Source organism: Anguilla rostrata, chromosome 10 (genome assembly GCF_018555375.3).
Source record: "Anguilla rostrata isolate EN2019 chromosome 10, ASM1855537v3, whole genome shotgun sequence".
NCBI classification, from domain to species: domain Eukaryota; kingdom Metazoa; phylum Chordata; class Actinopteri; order Anguilliformes; family Anguillidae; genus Anguilla; species Anguilla rostrata.
The window spans coordinates 41,028,037-41,045,845 of NC_057942.1; the positions used below are offsets into that span (position 1 = coordinate 41,028,037).

At 39.5% G+C, this 17,809-nt stretch overlaps 1 protein-coding gene and 1 long non-coding RNA gene across 7 annotated transcripts in view; both read right to left on the reverse strand.

Moving 5' to 3' along the window:
* Positions 1–1,175: 1,175 nt before the first annotated feature.
* LOC135233537 (uncharacterized) lies at positions 1,176–8,333 on the reverse strand. 2 transcript variants are annotated; one of them, XR_010323861.1, is made up of 5 exons: positions 8,229–8,333; positions 7,976–8,123; positions 7,050–7,113; positions 5,743–5,791; positions 1,176–4,991 (listed from the first exon to the last, which is right to left on the reverse strand). It is a non-coding gene; the product is annotated as an uncharacterized LOC135233537 (long non-coding RNA). The 2 variants fall into 2 exon arrangements; XR_010323860.1 differs by having other exon boundaries at positions 7,976–8,261.
* A 3,606-nt stretch (positions 8,334–11,939) lies between these two features.
* Positions 11,940–17,809, reverse strand: part of LOC135233538 (phosphatidylinositol 3-kinase regulatory subunit alpha-like) — a 38,817-nt gene continuing 32,947 nt past the window's right edge. For all 5 annotated transcript variants that reach the window (XM_064297182.1, XM_064297183.1, XM_064297185.1 and 2 more), the window contains 4 exons: positions 17,304–17,480; positions 16,666–16,740; positions 16,293–16,463; positions 11,940–15,282 (listed from right to left, as the gene is read on the reverse strand). In XM_064297182.1, the coding sequence (XP_064153252.1) occupies positions 15,093–15,282; positions 16,293–16,463; positions 16,666–16,740; positions 17,304–17,480 (613 nt within the window). In that variant the 3' untranslated portion in view covers positions 11,940–15,092. The remainder of the gene's footprint in view (positions 15,283–16,292; positions 16,464–16,665; positions 16,741–17,303; positions 17,481–17,809) is intronic.

Genomic DNA, 17,809 nt, shown 5'->3' on the forward strand with positions numbered 1-17,809 from the left:
CTTTACATTCCACTGCATGTTCCAAAATATCTATTTACTCAATGCTGTATCTAAAAGTCTTGTTATCTTAACATGCTTTTCTACATGAGAGCCATGTCAGCGTGTTTAAGGTATATAAGGGAAAATATCATATAATAAAATGTAAATGTGCAGTCAAATAAGAACTGACGTGTCTTTACCATGCCATTTAAATGAAGCAAGCTTGCACCCTCCAGTGGTAAGACTTTGTTAGTGCCAGTCAAGTTACCTTGTTTAACTCAATGTCATGAGACCGGTTGTTTCGACCCTGGATGCCGATTGGCTGAGACCGCGTTCTGCAGCGTTTGTAAATTATATACAGTAACAGTTATTCAAACAGCCTGTTTGTTAACAATATCACTCCACACACAAACAGTTACTTACAAAATAACATTACAAAATGAATAATAAATATTGTGGCATCAATTGTGGCGTGCAGTTTGCATTTAGAAAAAAAATCCCTTCTGCTCCACGTATGTATTAAAATGATACTCATGTGATGTAGCATGGCCAAACCAGGAGCCATAAGCCATTTCTGAAGAGCAGAGATAATGAGATCAAATGGGTCCCTTTTAGGCACTGTTAACGAAGCATCCACTAGAGGGCGGAATGGGCCTGTTTTTTAGGTGTTGAGACCATTTTTCCTGTGGCTGTGATATCTACCACAGGACTGTGCTGTTTGCTATGTCTGAATGGAAGATTTCCGCTGGCAAACATACCCGTGTTGCAGAAATTTTCCTATGTTTTGACAATGAACTCGTGACTGACAGGCTTATTTCGCAAAAACTGTAAGGAGTTCCAAACCCCAATATCCATTTCAGACTTCTTTTTTTGTTTTGTTTGTACAAGTCAATGTTAAGTTCAGTGGATTATACAAATGAGTTGTTTCAATCTTCTTGTTCATTGTAGCATTAATACTACCAAGTCTGGCATCATGTACCCCTCCAAAAAACCAACTGAAATCATATACACTCTTTAGTAAGTCTTAGTGTGTACAGCCAGCTTGATGTTTTAGGAAGACTAAATGAAAATTGAAGAGAAATATTTTTTGTCTGAAGTAAGTAGCTGTGTGCTGAATTTGATCCACAGGTTATAGTGAAGGTCTGAAGGTCATGGTAATTTCACAGTAAGTAAATAACGAAAATGCAAAAGACACATTTAAGACCTTGCATATTTATTGAACTACTGCAATTGACAAAATACATGGTATACTTGTAGTGCTTTATTATTACTATTAGAAATAACATACTGTAAGTCCAGAGATAATTGCAAGCCTTTTATGGGATTCGTTTCAATAAAATCACAACCATTTAGCTATTAGCATCACATTAATCCAACACCTTCAAATACAGATATATAGCAAAGTTTTACCAGTAAACCAATATAAACTGTAGTGGCCAGAGCAAGGTCTAAATTTAGTCCTGATGTCCAACTTTTTCAATTTAATTAGGCTCGTTTGATTTAACAACAGAATACTGATCAGTATTTGATGGATTTAATTTGACTGTACTCTGTCCATGGACAAGTTCATACCTTAAAACCTTCAATTACTGTTGTAAACAAGTTCTAACTTAGCATAGATGTTAGGATATGTAACATAAATGATAAAACTTGATATCTCAAAAAGGTACTGAACATATAACTATTACTCTAAAACAAATCTCAAAATATGACTTTATGACAATAAACATGACTTAAATACACCTTAACAGTTAATACATGCCTCAAGACATGTCTTAATTGATTTGGGTTGGTCTTGATTCACTCAACAGCTCAGTCCACAGCTGTGGGCAACAAACTATTGATTGAACAGCTAATCTTAAGGCTGAATTAATTGAACTAATAAACAAGAGCAAGCTTTGGAACAACTGTTTTTTCGAACTCATTTTAGTTGCTCAAACATGGCTCAAATAACACCTATTTCACAAAAGACGTACAGCAGGTAGCTGTCTTCATGTGTCAAATCCAGAACGCTAACCAAATTACACTTTAATAAAACCCAATCGGCTGGGCTCAAATGGCCACAAAAACCATCACAAAGAGAGGAAACTCAGTTCATCTCAGTTAATGCAACTAGAGCTTTACTGTTCGTTTGCACATGCATTTTCACACCTACAAATCACATTACAGGAGCCACGGCCCCAGATAAGGTACATCATGTTTAGTACACAAAAATATCTGGACTTGCAATACTTACAAAGCTGGTGTTTATTGATTATACACAGTCGTAAATATAGTAGTCTATATCAACAGTATATATACCTATAGTAAACAGACTTGACGCCAAACTTGTTTAATGCTGTCACTTGCTATGTACAAAACAGCTAACATTGCTATTCTAACAGGGATAAGTCTTAATTTCAGATATAAAATTAAAGAAAGAGAACAAGACATGCAGCAAATAGGAATTACAAAAAGGGATAAAATAAAAACAGCTAGAAAGTTCTGTACCAGGGTAAAATAAGACAACCTACAATAACCTAATGTGGGCTTTCAAGTTGGTTATCATAATGCAATAGCAGAGGGTACAGATTATGGAGACAAAGACAAAACTGCTAAACAATATTTCTTCAATATAAATTTAGTTGTGAAAAATAAGCATTTTTTCTTCTCCTAATTTGTGATTATTTTCATTTTTAAAAGTATTACTATTAAAGCATAACAGCAGAACCCATTTAAGACATGAGAAAAGATTGTCCCTTTTGATTGTTAATCTTTATGCTACATATCCATCTCATTTGGAGACTGTAACATCCTTTGACAGATATTGTAACATACCTGATGTAACAGTTTAGGTTTAGCATATCAGGCACTGTTATGGGGTACTACTGTAACATTAGTAGCCATGGTTTCGGTTATGGATATGGAATCGTATGGATATCCCAAAGTGTGACATCATGGGAAGATTATCCATACTTATGCAGTGTCATAGTGTAAAAACCATTTTAAGAAACATTTTTAAAAAGCTGAACATATGGATGTGCTCAATTTATTTATTGTACAATGTAACCACTCCTTACATGTGTCATTTTAATATATCTTGTCTTTTTAAACAAAACTATTGTTGTAATAACTGTAAGATTTTAAATCACTATAGACTGATACCACTACAGTTGCAACCATACTGTGACTACAGGAGGAATATTTGAAAATGATCATGTGACATGATGTGAAAACCACCAACTTTTAAAAGTTGAGTAAAATTGGAATTTTAATCCTAAAACTCATTGCATTACCATATACAGGCAAACTACTCGATTGATGCTTCCATGCCAACATAAATACTAATCTTTCAACCTCCAAAAAAATCATCTCTAAGTGAATGCTGTGGTAAGGCTATAAAATCACTTATCTTAGCAGATAAAAATGAATGCTACAAAGGTCACTAAAATAAAGGAGAAACACATGAAATTAAATGTAAACTGTATGAAAGATACTTCAATCGATAACCACTCATTCTACCAGTGTTTACAATAATAGCTAGTGTGCTGTTGCATGTAGCTCGACTGCAAAGAATTTGAATTTGTTCATCATATTTCATGCATATGAATACTGTACTAGTCCTCCCACATAGCTTGGCTGGTTAGAGTATCTCACTAATTATGCATTTGGAAATAGTTAAATTAGATCGGCTATCCAAGAGGGAAAACACTCACACACTCCTGGTTCAGTACTGGGTCAGGCATGAAGGCAAAATAATGATAAAATTAGAAAGTGCTGAAAATGTATTATATTGGATTGCTAGCTATTAAAGGGAAATGGTACCAAGACTGCAGTTTTGTGATTGCTCCCATCCCCACTTTTTTTCAGGCTCGATCTTGCAGCTGCCATTTGCTTTTTGCTTTTTTTTTTCTTTGTCCATCGCACACCCAATGAGAAAGCCACACAGAAAGCAACAGAAAATCAAAGTCAATCCACACCAAGTTACGACCATCTAACAAAGAACCCAAACCTTTCTTAAAACACGAAAAAAGAAACGAAAAAAGAAATACCATCGGAGCAACCTTACCAAGGAGCCGATTTTTTAAGTCCAAAATAGCACCATTCATCAGTGTCTCAAATCCGTGGCAGCATCTCAGTCACTTACCACAAGGAAACAATGCATTTCTACAGCTAGTCTACACACAGTGGCATACATGGCTAACATAGAATTATACTAGCAAAGTTTAAAAACAAATAAAAACACCTAGACATTAGTACTTTACTTAAAAGAGGGGACTCTCAGCCTTAGTAAAACTCTGTAAAGAATACGCAAAAAATAATAATAAAACATAGAAACTGACCCAACTGTTTGGGTGTGGTAAGTGGAAGACGTTCTTCTCAAAGACTTTTAGGCCTTAAAGAGCCACTTGTGGGGTTTGTAAACAGAGATGAGCAGTACGGTTTGTCTGGTCCATCGGGAATTTGTGTGCATTTGTGTGGTTTTGATGTTTGATCCAAAAAACTGCGCATCATCAAGGCTTAGAGTCCCTAATATACCTACATGTTATTCTTTACAAATGTGAAAAAGTACAAAACGTCCCCAATACCATGGCCTCGCCAATACCCACACATCGAAGCTGACCGGGACGGATGGTTCTGGAAACGCGCGCAGGAGCGGGACACCTGTTGCTTCGTGTGTTGGTTTTGGCGGAGGACATGTTAGAGAGCCAGGAGCTAAGGAGGCCGATCCTTCCCCCGTGACCATTATGCACAACGCTTAAAATCTGCTCTACGTCTTTGCGATAAACTGACCACAAATATGTACGTCAAAGGGCAAAATATCCCCAATGCTGTGACTACCCACGTTAATAAAAATCAATCAAAACACACGGAAGATACATGATGGAAGGAAAGCATGCGGAGGGAGGCCTGTTTTTTTTTTTTTTTCTTTTGCTGGTTTGGGCCGCAGACATATTTAGCCGGTGTCTGGAGACAGCAATGTTGATTTAAAGGTACTGTATCTGGCCAGCAACAGTACCCCGCAGCCACTGCTGTAAAAACATGAAAGGGCACAGGATTTAATGCTGATACGTTATTTACTGAACATGACAAAAACATGAAGGCCAGGTTTTCTTTTTTTGTTTTTATTTTCTGGATCTGGATCGTATCCTGTGGTGTGTTTCAGAAGACATTTTGTAAGGCTGTTCATGGAACACCAAAGAAATCTTGTAAGAAACGTGAATGTGTATTGTCAGTATTTTCATTTAATATTTAAATTAAATATTCAATAATTTTCTTAGTGGTTGTTACAGTCATCATAGGAATGGTGTGAATCTGCAGCTTATGGTCTGAGGGAATCATTTAAGGCCTGGGCTTGTCTCCAGTGTCTCAGGGTAGGAGTGCCGATCAGAGATCAGGCTTTTCCTGTCCACATCCTAATCTTATTCATTATGCCACAAAATACAAAACTGATCCCAGGTCAGCCCTCCCATTTTGGGATGCTTTATGAACATGTCCCAAAAGTGGCATGTAGTGATCTGAACCCAAGAATCACAGATTCAAATCCTATGGTTTGTGTCACCATCTACTGCACTTACATCACTTCAGAATGAAAATAAGTCACTGTAAATGTGTAACAGAATGTGTATGCGTCAATAAATGCTTAACACCATTAGCTACCCTTGAGGTGTAACTAACTGGTAGTGAAATAATGGGGCAGTGTTCCCCCTAGCATGAATGCTAACGTGATGTAGAGATGGCCTCAATGCAATAAGCCCTCTCACCCCCCAAAGCCCCATTTACCTTAGGGAAACCTCCATTGCTGGTTTTAGCCGAACGCTTAAGCTGGAATCTAAAGAAAAGGCAGATTATATAAGAATTAGACACGATAATAAATGGATATATGCATATAAATTATATATATATATTATTTACATATATATATATATATATATATATATTATATATATGCCTAATGACATGGTCCTTTCACTGTGGGATTTATGTTGGTATTAATGCTTGCAAAAGACCTGTAAAATGTAATGTACAGAACAGTACTTTTCCTGGTTGAACTGGGTATCCTTGGTCAAAAGTGGCCATTGACAATTACAAGAGGCATGCATTTTTTATTTTTATTTTATGAGTACTAATACATTTTAAAAAATCACATTAACTTTAAAGGCATTTCAGTTTCTTTTGTTGCAGGCTCTTATCACATTACATAAATATGACTTACGAATATAACATTCCACACATTGCATGAATTCCAAGCAGTCCTGTAATGCCATCAATACATTTATGGCATTACCTGTGGGGGTTTTGTCACAACTGTAACATTGTTTTTGATATCACTTCTACAAAATGTTTCACTCAGGTTTTGTGAATGGATTGGGTGTATCATTGCCAATGTTCCAAGGTCTTATCCTAGTTACATAGTTAAGAATTTGCATCTAATTAAATGTCTTGCTTTGTATGCTAATATTGGCACCAATCAGCACTATATCTAACAACTGAACATGAGCTGATAACATGCAAATAAATGGGCTTCATGACAAAAATCTAAAGCAATTTGAGAAAGACCTGTAATCAGGTCTCTGGCAATCTTAATGAATGGTTGCAATTGCAAAAACCAATAGGTCCAAATACCTTATCGTAGTTAGTTACATGGACGGGAAGACGCAGGTAATTAAATGTCTAGCTTTTGGATGCTAATATTGACACCAGAAATATATTTAGCAAATTAACACGAGCTGATAACATGAGAATAAGTGGGCTCCACGACAAAAACTTAAGCCTATTTGATAAAGATCGGTAATATAAGGCCTCCTGCAATCATAAAGAACGACTGCAGAAGCCTATAGGTCCAAATTTGAGTCAGTATCATTTTCAGCCGTGTCAAAATCCCCGAGATAAGAGGCACTTCACACAAAGGAAACATGGCTTACAGTCAATCATACAGTGAAGGGCATCAGTGAGGAATGAGGTCAGTTATTCATAACTGTCAAATTGTGTATTCACATCTGTGCCTTTCAGACTTGGCGGTCTGGCCGTCTGAATGTCACGTCCATGAATGTATTTGCATAGCTTGAAAAACGACGGTAGTATCTTACCCTAATTGTCCTCAGTGACACTTCCGGGACTGCAGTGTCTGGGTATTCAACCCAGGAGAGGACGCTGTACGAAAAAGGAGTTACTGCATATTTCTGAATAAAAATGCATAAGCAATTGTTGTCACACCTAAAGCAGCGTTTCTGAACAGAGCAATAACGTATACATTTTCCACGGAATCTCTTTTGATTCAACTGCAGTTCAAGCATTTCTGGTCGCGCCGATGCAGAAACACTTACAACTGCAGACTAGGTATGACTTCATCTTTTTAGAGTCTAAATATAGGGCAGCGCAATCTGTAAAACCGTGTACCTGTGCAAGCCTAGCAATTTATCATGGAACAAAGGAAATTCCACATACTGTTTATTGTCAAAATTAGTCAATTACCATGATGAAGATTACCTTAAAGGACCTCTTATGCGTATCGATTTTTTTTCTTAACCTTGTCATTGCCAAATAGCACCAATACCTGGAACAGTCAGCTAACAGAGTGCAAATGAACAATGCATGTAACCACAACACAATGAAGTTGATATTGCCTGGCAAAGCAATCGCATATAAACCCTGAACGACAAGCCAGCCCTGCGGAAGAGAACGCTTGTGAGATTTTTGTTAGCGTTCCGATGACTTTTACCAAGTAACGTTATTCACTGTGCATGAGTCATCGCAAGCAAAACTGGGGCATCTGGCCAGCTAGCTACATTGCTAGACAGAGGGAAATTCAAGAGATATTCGGGGATACTGCTAACTTAACGTAACCTTAGCTGTCCAAGTGACAGAAATACGCTAATTTAACTTAGGCTATGGATTCTGCAGCACAACCATCGGAACACCAACATACATTGCTCTTAAAATATGTGCAATAATGTAACAGGCTTTTTCCAATATTGCAACACTTTGCACTTTTCAAATACAGTCAATTACTTACCACCATACTTGCTGCTTCAGAAGCACCTCGACTTCGTGCAGAGAAAGGTCCAATCGGCTGGGCAAGAAAGAAGGAAAAACCAACTCCCCACAAAACGAGCGAGCAGTAGTCCTGCCCTTTTGGACGATCTGGTTTTTTGGGGACTGGTCTGATATAATCAAATTACAAATGAAAAGGGAAAAAAATGTTTAGCGGTACTGGCCCGAGGCCAAAGTTTTAGCTTTGGCTACAGCAGTGACAGACAGTAACTTACCGTTGGAATAGGACAGCGCAGAAATCCAAGGATTCCCCAGTCTCTTGAAGCAGACAGTCTCCACCAATAAGGGAGAAGGCAAACGGAGGTAACCGGCACTGCTGACTAACATTTTTCTGCACTGGTGTACGATTGGACGAGATTCTGCACTTATGGTCCAATGAAAATACACGGTGACCACCGTCTTTGTATTCGATTGGCTTATGATAGACCGACCCCCTTGCTTTTTAAGCAAGTTTTCCCGATGCACAGTGGCATACAGTCATACGTAATTGGAGCCGTATCGGTTACACTGAAATAGCCGACTGTAATTATATTCAGGCGAGCGATAGAGGAAAAGCATGCACATGTTTGGTTAAACTCGGCATTGCATTTGTTTTAATGAAAGGGCAAACGTGAGGTTCTTTTACAATGTGTCAGGCTACTGGCCAGTGTTAGTCTACTGGACAGCGAGATTGCTATTAGGCTTATTATTACAATTGTAAAACGTCAGTGTGTAAAGAGCATTTTTAACCCACTTTCTGATTTTAGCTTTGTATAAATTCAATTGGCAAAATTGCTAGCTGCTCATTAATGTCCTATTACCATATTAATACAGCATTTAATGTTGTATTCATGCTGTATTTGCCTTAATTACTTTTTAAAAATTCTTAATTACATTTTCTTTTATTTGGGTAAATAATAATAAATTTAATATGCCATAGGACTATTTAACGTTAATGCACATTTTAGACAAAAAAAAATAGTGTGCATATTTCTTTCATCACTTATTTTCCATTTTTTGTTTGTAGGAATTAGACTACTGCATTGTGTTATAAGACAGCAGTCCATATCAAATACTGTATATATTTTTTCCATACAACATAATTTCCTGTAGAAAAGGCCGGTCCAAAAGCACACCAAGAAGACATTTTCAAAACTGAGCACTACATAATTTCTAAAATGATTATGACTTCAAAGGTAAGCAATCTCACACAATACATTCTGTAGAAAGAAGCAGACTAGATTACTAGGTCGGATCTCATTAAAACCTTCTTCCCGCAGCATAAGTATTACCTGAGAATATTGGGTTATGGAAAAAGCTCCAGGCCAACATAATCTGAGGTTAATGGAGTAGTGGGGTTATACCAGTGGGACTGAGTATTTTCTTGAAGTCCCAGGTCCATTACTGAGCTTTACTGATGCCCTGACGAAGGTCTTGTACCGAAAGCTTGCCATTAAAAAACACATTCTTTGCAATACTCTCAGTGTGCCCTCAGCCTTTTATTACATTGTACGGTTCTATCTTTGGTTGCACCTGAGCAGTTGTCGGATGTGCGGACGATTCTTCCACCATTACTGAGCTTAACATCATGTCTTCTCTTCTGTAGTTTATATATCTAATTAGATGCATAAACACACACACACACACACACACACACACGCATGCACACGCACATACACACGGCAGCTCATATTTGCCTTCACAGACAGTTGCCCTAACCGCATGTGAATGTGAAGAATGTGGTGAGATCATTCTAAAATGGAATATTGCAGAAGTTGCCATAAAGACAGAACCCGTGTTATAAAACATGTATATTTATTTAACTGGCTGTTAAATACAAAAATGTCTATAAAAGGAGATTCAATATCAAGAGGTGAAGATAATTGCGTGTCAGCATTTATCAAGCAGCTCGAAGCAGTTTTGAAAGATACATACTTTCATTTGTGTTCATTCCCTCCCCTGATATACAAAGTCCAGAGGAAAAAAATGGAGTTAGTCAAAATTAAGTGTCCTCTTGAGGCATTTCCATGTCACAAATAGCCAGAAGGGAACTAAAATTGCCATGGGGCCAGCTAAAGTAACTGGAAGGTATAAAACACGTCCCAATACTTTTGTTAGTTACAACTGGTTTGTTCAGCATTAGTTTTATGGTGTAAATGAAGAATTATGCCACTGTACGAAAGCACTTGCAACTACCTTTTGTTTTGGACCTTGTCTGAACATGTAAGTGCACACAAGATGCATTTTTTTGACAAGTTATGGTGCGAACAGTGTTTGACAAAGGGCTTCTTCATTTTCATTAAAACCATGAGCTGGGATGCTTCAACTGAAAAATGAATTGCTTCTGAATCATGACATGTAAAAAAAAACAAAAAAAAACCGCAGGCAAAACACACACACAAACACACAAACACACATAGACATACACACAGTAATTATTACATACTCTTAAGATTATCTACAAAAAAAGAATGAATAGAAAAAATGGAACCTTTTTTCCTTGAGAAATGTCTCAGAAAGAATTTTGATGACATTAACAAGCATTTGGGGAACAAAAATATTAATAAGCAAGACGTCAGCAAAATTCAAAGAAATTTCATAAGGGGCTCATGGGCACACGTTAATTGAAATTGAAGTTATGGCACATGTTATTTGATTCTGCTTTCCCTCCATAAGCATAAGATTTCCTTCATTATCACCAAACGCGGAGGCTGAAATGTTCCGTTTGAACAGACGGTGGTTGAAGATGTAGGCCTACTATGCACCATTTTCCCCATGCGCTTGCATGGAAATCCAGGAGGACGTGTCAGTGCAGTGAGACAGGCTAATTGCTGCCACCTGGTGTTTAAACACTTTAAACATCACCCTTACTTATTAAAAATAATGACAATTTGTGAATTTTGGTATTTATACAGCAAGGATTGGGCCTGTGAAGGAGCTTACTAATTAAAACGGAAATCTTTTCATCTTGTTTATAATCCCACGTATTACGAAGTATTTTTTGATTTATAACCATTTGTGATAATATTCTGATCATTGAAATCATTACATTTTGTGCTAAAGTCTCAATACTGATGAATATGCATAGTTTGTCCCAATATTGGTAACCATTTAAACATGGGGTTCATGTGTGGGATTTTAAATAACAATTTATGAAGCTTTCTGCATTTGTTCCATTTCTGCCATTTGCATATCATGTCTCCAAGATGGAGCAGAAATACATGTCTGAGGAGCGAAAGGTCCTAAAATGGTTACCATATTACATCTTTCTACCACGAAACTTCACTAGCTGATCAATGCATTACAGTCAGCTAAGATTTAAACATTTCAGAATCTGTTTTCTACCTAGCGTGCCACTTACAGAAGGCTAGCCTGGATGTAAAATGTGCCATGTGTAAAACTTACAGTAGCATACGCAAAATAAAGCTTCTTGCTGCTCCTCCACAGAGCTTTCTGGCTAGCGTGAACAACCTGCTTGGTATCATGTTCTATTCCCTTGGTTTAAATGACTACCCACAATTTTATTAGTTGCATTATAAAATAAAATGTGAGATTTAACTGGTCTGATTTGACTAAGTTTCTGAAATTTCCAGTATTCATTGCAGTGACCATTAAATTGAAATGGAATTAAGAGTAAGCAGCATTCAAAATCTGGATGCAGAAAATTAGTCAATTTAGCTAGTGACACCTAAGTATGAAATATATTACAAATAATGTGCAAATGCTTTATTTAACTATACTGCACTCTACTGAATAATTAAGCATAATGTTTAAGCACGTTCGTCTCATCAAATGAACCTGAAAAACCCTTCTTTACTTCACACGACCATGCAACAATGTTCAATGAATGACAAAGGGAACGGCAGCCCATTAACCTTCAGTGACTTCACCAAAACAAAACATTTCACACCGCACCTTGAAAAGCAGGAATGCAAACACACGACTGATCTTGTCCGAAGAAACTTTTATTTTCTTTAACCAGACCTCAGTACAGAATCGTAACAAAGAGGAAACACAGATGAAATTTTAATTTTTTTAAAGCAGTAAAATGTGCAGGTTGTGTCCTCACTGGCCACAAAACCGCCATTTTGATTTGTGTTAAACCAGGCCAGAAAGGCGCCATGTTGATTTGCATTAAACGAGGGCAGAAAGACGGAAAGCAGGAACAACCAAAAGTTCGGCCACAGAAGCCTCACAACCGTTACTAATGGACTGAATATAACAGGTCAAAGTGAACTCAAGTCCTTTTTTTTCCAAGAAAACCCCAAAGGGAACAAGAAAAACTAAAGAAAACCCAGTTATATCCTATATAGTGACTTGCATTTATTTAGAAAGGAGAATCATCTCCTGTTATACACACTGCAGGACGGTAGCCTGTTTTAAATTTTTTTATTTTCTGTACAAGAATTCTGGCTGATAAAGGCGGACAGAGCAGAGAAAAGGCAGGTTCAATAAGGTGCAAAACTACGATGTGAACACGGCTTGTTCCTGCTGACTCTTCCACGGAATGACATGTGCGCTTAGCTTATTTAAACATTACTATAGGACTCTGAAGGTCGGTGAGAGGCGTTAAAAGGGGGGGGGGGGGGGCATCAAAAGGTTACATTTAGCACCAAAACAATTTACAGCATAATACTGTCTGCACCAAATGTTTCATGTTACTAAAAACATATTATAGTTCTGTACCATTTAAAAGTTTCCGCATTTGAAAATTCACGCTGATCAGATTGATTATTCCATTCCATACAACTGCCGGCCCAACGATTTGGCTCCAAGCGGGCAACCAATTCATGTTCACAAATGCAGACCGCAAGGATGAACTTTATCTACACTGTATTTTTTTGGATAATTATTAAGTGAAAGGTAATAATGCAATGCACAGTACTATACCTGTACAGGACTACCAATGTTTATAATATTCATGCTAAGAGCTGTACAATCTTAATGATTGCATTTGTCAAAGTAGCAGACATGGTAGTTCTTTCAAGCAAAATGGAAAAAGGAGATTTTTTAAAAAGCAAGAACATATCTCCATTCCAGCGCCATTCTGCAGTAAAAGTGATTTGCATTGTGGTAAAATGACAATATTACCTTTCTAGTAGACAGATTACACAAGTTAAACCGTTTCAAGAGCTATTCAGCTGTCAAAATGAGTTAAAGATTAAAAAAAAGTATTTTCCGGCCAAGAAATAAAATGTTTAATCGCATGTCTCCGGTACACTGTGTTATATAGTAAAACACTGGAAATGGATACGAAAACACTTGGCTAAAATGGGAACAAACTTGATGAAATGAACGAACATGAAAATAAACTGGGGGGAAAAACAGTATTAATATGTATGAACTATGACTATGAGGAAGAAATATTTATTTGGGCAGGTCAATTAAATTAATTTGGTACTTTATTTTCTCATTATTTAATAATTATTGGCATTGTGTATGATTCAGCACAAAACTCATGAACAACATACATTAATTCCTCCATGTTAAAGACTTGTAAGGAATTTTCTGATACAGAAAAAACATGAAATAGGGATGCAAAGTGACATTCTCATCTCCCAAGTGACCATTTACATCTTGCTGCTTTCCCAAAAACCTAATTCCATCCCCCTCTTCAAGGAATAAAAAAAAAATGCTCGTAAAATTACAAACTGACGTTAGAACCAATCCGATTGATGTTTTTGACATGAGACAAATAGCATGCAAAAACCTGGAGAATGCCCAGTCAGTTACAATATCATTTGCATCTATGTACAGTGTCCTAACCATTGAACTTTGGTCCTAACATCAGTGGGAAAACTACTGGTAGTATGAGCATGTGGGGAGGGGCTTTTTAAATCACGATTTTACAGGACTATTATTGGCTGCAATGATGACATCATCATGCATAGAGGAAATGAGGCTGCAGTAAAACCTAAACTAATAAAAAATCAAAATAATGACTTAAATTCTTTATAGTGGACTTAAGATCCAGTTGCAGATAAAAGAAATGTTAAGCATACTTTTGTGACAGCAATACCTTCTTGACATTTTGACACATAAAAAGATTCTACTGAACGCTGACATGACCACGAAACGAACACAAAAACCGTTCAAGCAAGAAAAAAAAAAGCATACATTAGGGATATCGAGAGGAGGGGGGTGGGGGTTTGGGGGTGGGTAACATATAAAATAAAACTTCTCTCATGAAAAAATACCATTGCATAGCGGAATTCACATTAAAACCGAAAACAAAAAAAAGTACGTTTTTGGTAATATAGGTTCAATTACTTTGCGCTGATACACGTTGTCCTCTGATTATGTACAAAGTGACATGTACTGAGTCCGCTTCAAGTCCTGCTCCTGTTCTGATTGTCCATAGTCGAGAGCAGGCTTAAGTCTGCCCTATAGGCTATATACGCTTCTCTCAGAAAATAGAAAAAAAAAAATGCACTCTTGCCAACATCGTCTCTCCTGACTGCGACGCTTGAATTCCAAGTCCATCCAGGAGTCCGTATTTCGTTGGGGGAAAAAGTGCCGTCTTGCTACATTTATTATTTGATCCGAGTTCGTTAATGAACACTTGACGCAAGTGCATGGACCACTTCCAACACTGAACAAGCTTTTCTGAAACTGGCGTTTGTGCCTCACGCAGAAACCGAAGGGAGCACAGCACCAAAATGAGCACCGCAGGAGTCGTTGACTCCGACCCTCCAGCCGATAAAGCTTAGAAAGGAACGGAAGTGAGCACCACTGGCAACAAGCCGCCATGTTCTCCGAAGCTAACAGCTTCGGTGCTCTCCGCTGGAACTTGTGCGTTTCCCGTAAAAAGCGCGAGAGGCCGAGCACTCTCCCTCTAGTTGGACGCTACTCAAAATGTCTGACTCAAAATGCTGTTGTTGTTGTTTTTTTCCAGCTTCCGCCATTGTTGTTGTAGTTTTTTTTTTTTTTTGAAGCGGTCAGAAGAGTCTCGAGCGAAACGCGAGGGCGGGAAAACTCGTCCGGCTGAAACGCTTCCGTTAGCTCGCGAGGCTTCGTCGTCGGCTGTCCGTCCGTCCGTCGCTAGTCCCGAGAGGGGGGGGCATGGCGAGGTGGGGGAGATGGAGGGGGGGGGGGCGCGCTCACCGCCTCTGGTGGGCATAGACGGGGTAGGCCAGCGTGACGTTCAGGGAGTCGTTGTGCTGCACCAGCGAGGTGTGCTGGTAGTGCAGGACCAGCTCCTTCAGCGAGCCGTACAGGTTGTAGGGCTCGGCGAACCCGAATCCCGTGGGCGTCTTGTTTATGACGCAGTGCTTCACCTCACCCTCCACCCTGCAGGGGGGGAAAAGCACAGAACGGAATTTAAAATGCATGGAAACCCACAATCGGTCTGTACTATAGTCTGCAGGGCTACCCAGATTTGCTCCTAGTAATTACACAATCCTGTAATTGATTATGGTAACTGAAAACAGGAATTTTGGGACCTAGGTGATTTTTGTGTTCAATTGACTAACTTAAGAATGCAGGTTTCACTGAAATTTTTAAAAAAAACCCTTCAGCACTATAAGGACTTGTGATTTTTCCCTTTGAGCAAACAATCGGTCAATCGGGTGCATTTACACTAGTTTACTAGCAGACTACGGCTCAATTAACAGTTTATTAGGTGTTATAAACGACCGTTTCAGCTGGAACTAATTGATAGACACCATAAATTACTATTTCAGCAGGAGGATAAAAAAAAGAGAGAGGGAGGTCTCCCCATGACCGAGCTTGTGAAGAATTGTTCTGTACAGTAAACTCCATCTTTCCATAGGATAGAGAGGGAATTAGCAAGAGGAATGCATACTGCCCCGTTCGCCAGTCACAGAATAGCTCATGTTGTTTAATGAAATAATAAAACCGTGGGAGCCAGTTTAATTAGACGTTTACACATGAGCGTCGACTCGGTTCCCAATATGTATGTCCAAACAGCTACACTCCACAGGGCTCATTCATAAACACATACTTCTCAGAAAAACAAACCGGATTCTTACTTTCTATTACTTATACACATTAAATGACTGATGATTTATGGTAAACTTGATCATTTTCAGTGGCCAAAGCTGGCCTTTAAGACCACCAGTCTTATTTTAGTCTGTCTTTACTATGTCTTTCAGTCACTATATTCCCCTTTAGTCATCTCCTCATCTATTAATTTTTTAATAGATAACTTAGTGTTTTTTTCTGGCCCCTTTGGTTGTTTGTCTGTTGCACACATTCTATGTTCACCGAACAGTCAGCTAAAAACGGCACTTTTTAAAAAAAAATGTTGTTTTTTTTTTTTGAAAAGGAGCGGGACGTACACAACGCTGCAGGCGTAGCAGCCGGCCATGCTGCTGTCCCGCACCAGGAAGGTGCCGTCCCGCTTGCCCCTCAGCAGCGTCTCGGCCTGCTGCCGTTTGAGGTTCCCCAGCTTCCAGGTGCGCTCGTCGTGGTGCGGCAGGTCCTCGTCGTCCTCCACCATGGAGTACTGACTGTGGGCACGACAAAAACACACACCTGTCCGTTACTTTACCGCTGCTGGAAACAGCAGCCCACCAAAACACCATGGAACAAACAACGGTGCTGCCGTAAAAAGTGTTACACAGTTTAAGAAAAAAAAAGAAGGGGGGGAAGGGGTCAGCGGCTTGGCGCCATGACGACGGAAGGCGAGCGCGGACGGAAGGGGACGCTTACTCTTCCGTGTTCTCGTTCTTGATTCCCAGCCACTCGTTCAGCTTCTTCTGCCGCACCCCCTTCTGCGTCAGCCACCTGCGACGGAGAGAGATGACAGGGTCTCAACCACAGAGAAACTCATTAAATATCTAATGAAGAATCTAATCAGGATGCGGGCTGCGGCGGCCATCTTTGAAAATTCAAGCCGGCAGTTAGTCATCTACAGAGATTAGAAACAAGGGCTTGAAAGTCAGGTTTCCGCATCGGAAACAGACCAAAAGGTCACGCGTGGTTCTCGTGTCGTTTAACGGTAACGTCTGCGTTTTTCAACAAACCGCGTCAAACCGAACTGAAGACTTTATTTGCCTTTTCAGGGATTTGCTTTGCATCTTAAGAAGAGGCTCTTGTTCACATACAGTAAGCACACAGTGCTACACAGGCATTCACACAACAGATCAACAATACAGACTAAGTATTAGTTCAGTGTCAGTGCGTCAGGGCAGATGACAGGTAAGCAGTCAGCTCCCGGTTCTCCTCAGCATACGGTGTCGTGTCCCTGTGCCGTGTCCCTACGGTGGCGTGTATAAGACACGTTAGCGTGTAACCGGCAGCCTGGTGGAGCGCGGGGGAGGCACGGGGGAGGCGCGGGGGGCACTCACATGAGGTACTGGTCGCGGGTCTTGCGCAGCTGGATCAGGTCGGGCTTGATGCTGTTCATCTTCTTGTCGATCTCCCGGTACTCGGCTGCCTGCTTCTTCAGGTCCTCCTCCAGGCGGCGCTTGCTGTCCACGATCTCGCTGATCCTCGACTTGAGCTTCTCGTAGTTTCCCATGATCCTGGGGGAGGGAGGGGGCGGGGGGGGGAGAGGAGGGGAGGGGCGGGGGGGGGGGGCGAGGACAGAGAGGACGCGGTTAGCACGAAAACGCTCGCTCACAGAGTGTGCAGCGAGCGACGGGACGAGAACAACGCCGTTGCTGAAATACGAAAAGCCCGTTTTTGTCTGCGAAGGTCCTACATCTTTCTTTTCAATATTTATCAGAGTTTTAGTCTCCTAATCGCTCGTGTAGCTTACAGCTTTGTAGTTATGAATTCCACTGCTGTCCTATACGCCACTATAAAGCTGTAAATGAAGCTTCATTCCAGCATGTTAAAACTGAGTGTTTAT